Source organism: Rutilus rutilus (assembly GCF_951802725.1).
Source record: "Rutilus rutilus genome assembly, chromosome: 2".
Classification (NCBI taxonomy): Eukaryota; Metazoa; Chordata; class Actinopteri; order Cypriniformes; family Leuciscidae; genus Rutilus; species Rutilus rutilus.
Genome location: NC_140210.1, coordinates 16554501 through 16564360, shown reverse-complemented (window position 1 = coordinate 16564360; position 9860 = coordinate 16554501). Strand labels below are relative to the sequence as shown.

Genomic DNA, 9860 nt, shown 5'->3' with positions numbered 1-9860 from the left:
AAAATGTTTTAAATCCAAAACATGTCTAAAAAGGTTATTGAAATTCCTTGCTTGCATGTTAACAGTTTTTATGCTAGCATGCTAGCAGGTTGAGTAATGGCAGTTTACAATGGCCAACCGTCAGGCCCTGTCACATCAGGCCCTGTCACATTCCTGTGTGACACGGCCTTACAAATTAATGTTATTGTTCTTTTTTATTACATTTATTGCATATGTTATGTATTTAACGCATGCAATAGTAAAATGAAGGCCAAGGTGCTTGAGTTTTATACAACTGTGGCCATGGAAGTGATTTAAACACCTAAATTCAATTATTTGGAGGGCTGTCCCAATACTTTTGGCAATATTATGTATGTCCTTGGCTGAATTTTACCATAGTCTAATATTACTTTAACATTAAATTTATAATAATAATTTAAAAAAGAAATGCCAATCAAAACTTAAATAAAGAACACAAAACATAACTTTTTCTGCATCATCAAAATCCATAAAGTCAGTCCTGTCACAGTACCGTCAGTCCTGTCACGCCATGGTCAGTCCTGTCACACAGGAAATTATGATAAAAGTGTACTATTTGAGGAAATATTAATTAATTAATCTCTTTAACTGTGTAGATGAAGGTGGGGGTATATATCCACTACTATGTTTTTATAAAAATCTCCTATGTAAAGGTAGTTATTTTACAACTATATGAGTGCCTGCGGGTATTCTGTGGTTTTGTGTACTACAGTTGACCGAAAAGTTACTTATATTTCTTAAAGGAATTATAAAACCATGTTAGATACAATCAGGGACATGTGATCAATAAGAACATGCTATCTGTATCAAAGAAATTCATTAGGAAACCATTCTAACATATACAAATTTGTCTGTGACAGGGCCTGACATTTTAGGGGTGAAATGCGTATACAAATTTATTTTATTTAATCATAAAAACATGCTGAGATGGGATGATATGTGTTTCTCATAGTTTAACATGTCCTCCATATGTCTCAACGTTCAGATTTAAGAAAAATATATTTTTTTCGCCCAAGATTTTTTAAAGTGGAAATGTACGTTTCTGGTAGAATGTCCCGGATGATTTACTCACCCTCAAGCCATTGTGTATATGACAATCTTCTTTCAAACAAATAAAAATTGAAGCTACATTCAAAACCAAAACGGTCATTCACTGCCATTATAAAGCTTGGAAGAGCCAGAACATTTTTTTATATAACTCCGATTGTATTCATTTGAAAGAAGAATGTCATATACACCTAGGAGGATGATTTGAGGGTGAGTAAATCATGAGGTAATTTTCATTTTTGGTTTAACATTGACATTAACAGAGTTCCAATTGGCATGACTATTTTATTGTCAATTTGTTGTAAAAGTAACCCTAATAAGTGGAATAATGTAGACCTAAAGTTTAAGGTACTGGTCATTGAAAAACATTATTCTGAATATTGTCTACGGTGGTTGTTATGACCCTGCATTATTGTAATCAGGGGATACTAAAAATGAAGAAGAAATTTGACTCTTTTCTATGGTCTGTTGGCTCAAACCTATTAGGCTAGTGTAGAGAAAAAAATCCAATTAAAATCACAATGTTATCTCTGAGCAAATACCTAGAAAGAATGAGGGTGAGAAAGAAAGGAAGAATCCTCAAACCTAGGACAACAGAACAAACACAATCCAATCAATACAGCTGAAAATAACAGCTATAAAAAGACACGCAGAGAAAGCTTGATGAATTTCCTCTTGATGATTTGACCTGAGGTCCATTGTGTGATGCTCAAAATTCTAATTCAAACCCAGATCACACTCACCTGATTATTAAAAGCACAAATACACAATTAGACAACGTTTGAGTAACTCCATCCCAGAGTCCATTTTAGCCACGTGTTAATGGTAAAGAGCGTTCTGCCATCTAGTGGTAGTTTGCTGATATTACTACCAGCAGACATTTTTTTGACTGTGAATGCAGGCTTCATCGATTGTTATAATTTGCAGGGCAATACTGTCACTGATAAAGCATTTAATACAATAAAATTATAATAAAATGTATGTTATTTTGAAAATTCTAAAATAAAATGACAATAGTTTAACAATGATTTACCAAGCCTAATACTAATTGTTCGCCATTGGATTTGTGTAATTCTTATGTAGCCTACATCTGTGCTTGTATGTGTGTGTGTCTGTTACAGGCCATTTGAAGCAGAGGGAAAGGTGTTTGTTTGTCTACATGACATTACTCTCGCCATATGGTTCATGTGAGGCTCCACAGAGTAATCCACTTTAGCTCCTCAACATACGCACTTGTTGATCTTTCATGGTGGGAACCTTTCATTGAAGTTGTTTTAAACTGGGTATGTTCTTTCCCTAAACCTCACAGAAACATTTCTGATTTTTAATGACATAAATTAGAATATTTATATATAATCTCCACAATCTGTGGCATGGTAAACCCTATACATTATTGGGACAAAATGTCAAAACAAAGATGGCAATATCCAAAATCCTTATCCTTGTGGGGAAATTGTTTTGGTCCCCATGATGAAAACAGCTTATAAATCATACTAAGTGATATTTTTTGAAAATGTAAAAATGCAGAAAGTTTTCTGTGGTGGGTAGGTTTAGGGGTTTGGTTAGTGTAAAGGCATAGATTACACTGTTTATACAGAATGAAAATCATGTCTATGGAAAGTCTCCATAAAACATCAAAACACAACGTGTGTGTGCATTAGGCATCATACTCATTTATTGGCATGTTGTTTTGCAATTTATTTTTAAATATAAAAATGAATAACTCAATATTAACTCTTTCCCCGCCATTGACGGAATTTTCTGGCAAACCTTGTTTTCACTATTATAGGATAGGGAGCGCTATTACGCATCTTCTGAAAGAGTACACAATCTGCAGATCAAAACACAGGCGAACAAGAAGCAGAAGCAAGTGAAGATTGCTTGCAGATGCTCTGTTCTTTCTTTTGCTATATTTATATGTTCAGATATTCATATAACAGTGGGCCATGACATTTTTTGCTTAAATATGATGATTTGATACTTTATACAGCATTGAACTTGATGACAACATCTGTATAGTCTAATTAAGCCACGTGTTAACAAACCGCATTTTTCAAGACACATAAAAAGCTTTAAAAAAACATTAGACATTGGGTCACGGAATAGAAGAATGCAAACACTGGTAAAATCCAAACAGAGTTTTATTGCAGGAAACTAATGACATGCTCAGGTGAGTTCTGAATCGAAAGATCAATGCTGAGATGCTGACGGTGAATGACGGCTCTTATCTGTTTGTAGGTGAAGATGACAGATTACTGGATCGCTGGAGAAGACTGAAGAAAGGATCACACAGGTAAGTATCTCAAAGGTAGGTATTTAGGTTGGTAGTTCTTGGTAGGAACAATGAGACCAGACAAAAGTGAACTGATATGTAACTGCTTTTATAGTGCACAGGTGATGAGTGACTGCAGGTGCTGCTGATCAAAACTCTGGTGATTGGGAACGAGTGGGTGGAGTGTAGAGATCTGGTGCTGAAGGTGTGGTTGACTCTGTGACAGTACCAAACCCCCTTCGCCCAGCATCTCGTTCCCGCTTTTTCAGGGAACAGGGTTACAGTCGAGTAACCTGAGACATTCCCTATCACAAGCTACACTTGATGCTGTGTTTCATTAACACTAATGGGAATGAGAATACCAACGCTGCCACACTGGAAAGTGTCTCAGACGTGACTTTGGGATGTTGACTCAAGGACATGCGAGCCAGGAGTAGCATGGACATCCAAACTATAAAAGGATGCAACTCCCCAAGTAGAATGGGCCCTGACTCCTATGGTTGCGGCCCCCATAGCAAATGAAAAGTTGCACTAACTTACACCACTGACAGATGCAGTGAATGTAAGTCTGAAGAGCATGGACCAGACCAGACTCCAACCAGACCCTCAAGCACAATAGCTAAGTCCCGAAGGGACTGTCACTCTGACGGGCGGCCTTAGCCGCCTGGCTCCATGAATGAAGCAGGCGACCAGAGGGTTTTTTTCCCACAGGATCCCCGTCAGTCATACCATAGCAAGCCGAAATGGTGGCCACATAAACTCTGAGAGTAGCAGGACATGTGCCTACGGACAGTTTTTCCTGCAAGTACTGAAACAATTTGGCAATAAACTGGGTCTGCATGACGTGTAGTACACAATCTTTCAAAAACATGCCATCTAAGGGCATAACTTCTTCTAGTGGAGGGAGCCCTAGCACTTTGGATAGTTTTCACTACATCAGCTGGAAGCCCAGCGTCTCTCAGCTGGTCCCCTTCAGTCCCCTGCACCTGAGATGTAGCTCTCTCCTGTTCGGAATCGCCCACAGCGAGCCGTCGAGGAAGGATATCAGATCTGAAAACCAAACTCTGGTCAGCCAGCGAGGCACTATTAACAAGAGGCACGACCCTTGTTGATGGACCTTGGCCAGGACTCCCAGGAGCAGAGCGATCGGATGAAAAGTTTCGATCAGACTTTCCATTCCCTGTGTGTCACAGCCTGTCTGGACAGTAAGTCTGCTCCCACATTCATATGCCCTGGAATCTAAATCACCCTGATGGGACAAGAACTTGTCCTTGAACACAGTCAGCCTTGGCAATTTATGTATGCTCCTCCTTTAACTGCTGGAGGAAGTACTTCAGGGCCAGAAATACAGTCATCTATTTGAATTCAAACAAATCGATGCCGCGGATATAAAGACATGGGAGGAGTATGCATGGTTTAATCCATGAATGAGATAACTTATCATGGAGATCAGGGGAAAAGGGAAGAGATTGATGCTGAAGTCCATCCCTTTGGCCACCCGACAGATATCTGTCGTCTAACTTGGAGCGTCTGGGGTTATCTTGCTACGAGTCACCGCCTCGATTAACTCTTCATACGCTCTGTCGTCTTGAGAGGAGCACTCAGAGGCAGCACTCTCAAACTGCATGTCAGCAGAAGAAAGAGAACCAACGTCCTTAGCCAGATCTGAAGAAGCACCAGAGAGCGCTCCAGAAGCGGGCACGAGGACATTAGGACCTGGTGAGAGGACAAGGTAAAGGAAAGGACCCACTTCCTGTCCCTCAGCCAGATCGACATGCAAGCCCCATTATCTTAACAAGGACAAAAAGGCTCACCCCTCCTGAAAGAATGCTAGCCTAGAGCGGAGCACTATGATGGGAAACACTGTGAAACATGTGGATCATCCTCAGAGATGGGCCTGAGGCATGCATCTCGTAATGGATTCTCTCTGCATATTTTTTTCTTTTGAAAAAAGAGAGAAGGCTGAATCCTTCCTTACAATTCTAACTCATGCTCACATTCTTTTGTGATTATTTTAGCCAAATTATTTGCGTGTTTGCTATACATGCTTCACAACCGGTTGAACAAAGAACACTTAAATGTTCTATTAGACTGCTGATTTCCTGTATCAACTAGTTCAGGCATTCCCCACAACCCCAACTTTCCTGCACGTGAGCTGCAACTTTAGGACTTTAGATTGAGTGAGTGAATTTTCTGCATTCCTGCTAGGAAATAAGGAATAGGATGTCATGGTCAATTACCCTTTTGAATTAAGATTAAAATAGAACAACATTCAGTTTTTCCTTCAGTTAACATGAAGGAATAAGAGAACACTGGCAAGGGTAAAAAATATCATGAGCACTAACACTGAACATTAGCGCTAAACAGTTAGGTGATGATATAAAGTGAATCGATTGAACTTTTTCTATAATCGTTTTTATATTGCTGAATGCAAATATATCCGTGCAACTTTTAGTGGGCTTTGAGGTTAATGACACGTTAGAGTAATAAAGATACAGATGGGTCGTGCTTGATATTCAAAAAGAGTTATTAAAAGTGCAATATGCCATGAAAGAGAACTCAAATTCAGTACTCAGACTGACAACCACACCCCTGCAAACACCTACAAGCCTACTATAAATTACGCTTTGTCAATGACTGAAGCAATCTTTTCAATCTTTTATATTGCTTTCGAGTCTTATGAAGTATGAAATAACAGTGATTAGTAAAAAATATATATATACCTATACAATCAAGTACAGACCTATGGTAATTGTAGCTAAAAACCTAGCCCCAGCCCTAAACCTTTCCCTAACCCTACACATTCAATCAAATTAAAATATACTGTAGAGTTTCATACTTAAAGTAGCCTATTTTAAAAACAAGAAGGGTGACTTGTGGCATCTGGTGATCTCTATGCTTTATTACTAGGTGGCGATAGTGAAGCGTAAAGAAAAAAGTGAGTAAAGTGAAGTAGAAAAAGAGCCGTCATTCCAGAGGGATGGGGCTCTGATGACATTCCTTAAATGGTTGTTTCATTCATTCATAATTTTTAGGAGGCGTGGTGTGTAGTACTGCAGGTTGCAATCGGACACGTTGAATACTTATATGTATAATGTGTATACTTTTGGCTTAACTCAGGTGCATGGCTTAACAGTCAAATACACACAAAAAATGACGAATAAGACCAGATAGATTTCAGCCTAAAAGAGATACTTCACTGAAAGGTATTTTGTATTTTGTCTATTTAAAAAATATATATATACAAAATACTGTATTTGTATTTAAAAAAACATTTACACACAGTATTTGGCATTTTATTTTGATACATGTAAATTGAGGTATTACATATTTTGATTTTAAATTCATTTTCATGTATCTCAACTCTTTCCTTCTATTTATTGTAAGTTGAGACAATGTTCAGAACTACTGTGAGGAAGCTCAAATATAAGAGAGTTTTGACTTTTCTGTCTAGATACAAACATTATACTATATTATCCATCAGCCTTTGAAAAAAATAAAAAAATAAATGTTCTCCACGTAAGCACCCACATAAGAACAGAGCAAAGAACACACTAATGTGTCTAATGTACAAGTAGAGAGGAGGAGAGATAAAGAACAAAAGAGACAGCACATTTAATTGACCTGACATGAGTTTAATCACTGTTGAGAGTGAAGAGTCCTCCATCATTAGGCTGATGATGAAACATTTTTTCACATTATCATACGTCATAGATCATCAAGAGTGGAATCAACAGGAGCTTGGCACATACAGAAATACTCACATGAGTCAGAACAGTCACATGACCTGTGACCAATAGATGCACACATACATATGTCACAGTTCACACAGTCTTACTGCCGACTTTAAAGCATTAAGATTAATGTAACATTATTTTGTGTGTGTGTGTGTGTGTGTGTGTTTGCACATGATCATATATAAGCATATATGCAGATATGTGTGCACGTGTTAGTGTAACTGGACAGAATGGGACGGCTTCAGGTCAGTCCATTTCAATTTCTTTTTTTAACATAAAGGTTCAAGTTCTTTAAACTTAATATCAAATAAAATATAATAATAATAATTTGAGGGAAAAAAACACAATTATCTACAGAAACATCATCATGTGCAAGAATGTACATTTTGGTTCTAAGGCAATAATCGTTCCTCCACAACACTAGTGCTGTCAATGCTGTGAGTTTATGTTCTGTGTTGATAAGCAACATAATTTTAACGTTGCCTCTCCGTTGCACCAACACATTCACTGAATGGCAGGAGCATTGCCTCATGGGACCTGTCGTTTTTTGAGACACTGAATAGCACCTTAAGAATTCCCTTCAACAGCGATTTTTCTTTTTTTCCAAGCAGGGAAAACTCATCATTGGGGGTATAGCAACTGAGAACGTTCCCTTGCGATGAGTCTAGTTTTAATTGAGATTACGTGAGTTTTTCAGCTTCATTGGTACTGCTGATGGGTTCATTTCCACGACTGGAGAGCACACAGTTCCATACAGTCTCTTGTGTTAAGTGCATATAAAGCGCACAGGGTGAAGGTGGTTGTAGTCAGTTGTCACAGCTGTAACAGACATATTATGCAAGGCTTTATGACATCGTTTCCTGTTCACATTATGTTCACTGTTCACTTCTTCAGGAGGCGTTACTGGAAGAGTGAGAAAACCACCGGTTTCTTCAACAGGCAAATAATAGCATTATATATCCTATCAGGTTTCTCTCTCACACACACAAAAACAATTCAAACTCAAACAACTTCACATGGTTTCTGCAACTCATGAGAAGGCCCAAATGAAATCTGCAGACTATTTTTTAACATTTTAAGAAAAAGATCTATAAAATTCTTCAGAATAGATATGGTATTCAGTAAATGAACACACAAGGTGTGAAGGATCTTTGTAAATGACAATTGCATGCAGATTCCTTGTGGGCCTGCTCACGAATGAAGCACAACTGGGTCTCATTCACTAACAAATTGTGTGGATTATTTTGAATTTGTACGCACAAGAGAACTTCTCATGAAAAATGAATGCCTAATTCACAACGTGCACACTCATGCGTACACAACCTCATTGTAATGTTAATGAATTTGGAATATTTTAAATGAGCGGCAGCCCAAGGTTAGTCGTTTGCATAAAACATGCCAAAACTCCATATAAAGGCGTTCCGACCAAAGCCAGTTCAAACACAATAAACACCTTTAAGACATGCAAATCTGTGTTGTTATACAGGGAAACCTTGCAGCCCAAACTATAATGCAGTTTTTCACTGTATGATAAAATAGACGAGATATCTATGTATAAACTTTTATCTTAACACAATTACAGTATAAGGCCACCCAGAGCATGTGATTTTTGGGTATGTGTGGTTTAAGTTGTTCCTAATATTCCCCCCCATAAATGTAGAAGAAATTGTAGTATAAATAAAGTTATTGGTGTTTTTTGTTAAAACGTTTGCTCGCAGATTTCATACACAAACTCGTGTGTGCGCAAGCTTAGTGAATGAGACCCACTGTCTTAAAACGTCTTTGTAGTCATAAACGCTTGTGTTGAATTGCTATGTCCGTCACAGCAGACATAAGCAACGGGCTACATATACTGTATTTAAGTAAGCTTATTGTTGAATAGGGCTACATATTTACTTTTGCACTTTTGATGGAAAGAAAATGGGTTTTGCCATAAAGCTAACAGAATAATTGTAAAATTACAAACACATAATTGTAAAAACATTTGAATGAGTTCAGGCTGGTATTTGAAGGCCTCACTCTCTCTCAAACACATACATCCACATCCACACACACGCACACACACACACACGCATACACACACACATTTTAGCTGAGGTACAGTGTGATGTGGCATCAGCAGCCAAACTGTCCATGCTGTCCAGAGCGACATGCACACACACACTCAAGTTCAATAGCAGTTACTTAATTGTCTTATTGTCATTGTCTCTTCGTTTCAGTTATTTTACATGACTATCACTGTCTTATCTGAACAACAGAGAGCCAACAAAACGTTTTTGTGTGTGAGTGTGTGTGTTTGTCCAGGGGTCCAGTCAAAGAGCGCAGGACAGCACTCCAGTGGGCAGAGCTTTCCCACACATAAGAGCAGCTGATCAGTGTCAAAGGTCAATATGACAGCACTTCCACAGTGGCTGAACATAAAGAGGCAAATCCAATGCAGGAAACCCATCTCCACAGGGTCTTTGATTGAAATAAATCAATCTCAATAGTTTTCTGGAGTCCGTTTCTCCTTGTTGTAGCATTTCATCCCTGTGCTCAGTCTCTCTGGAGTCTCTCTCACCTCTAGGGGAGACGTTACTTGCGTGTGTGTAGCGCCTCCTGGAACTTTGTACTAGTGTAGTGGATGTGGAAGCCTTTCTTACTGATCGTGTCATCAGAGTGGAAATGGATCAACACGGCATCGCCAGCAGAGTAAAGCTCCTCACGAGGCTAAACACAGGAGAGAGGGGTCAGTAGAAGAAATACAACAAGCTGTATAACATAAGAATAAGCTCATAGCACACACA

At 38.5% G+C, this 9860-nt stretch overlaps 1 protein-coding gene across 2 annotated transcripts in view; it reads right to left on the bottom strand.

The window, feature by feature from the left end:
• Window positions 1-7677: 7677 nt before the first annotated feature.
• tll1 (tolloid-like 1) overlaps window positions 7678-9860 on the bottom strand; it is a 51977-nt gene continuing 49794 nt past the window's right edge. For both annotated transcript variants that reach the window (XM_084402935.1, XM_084402936.1), the window contains one exon: window positions 7678-9783. In XM_084402935.1, coding sequence (XP_084259061.1) covers window positions 9649-9783 — 135 coding nt within the window. In that variant the 3' untranslated portion in view covers window positions 7678-9648. The remainder of the gene's footprint in view (window positions 9784-9860) is intronic.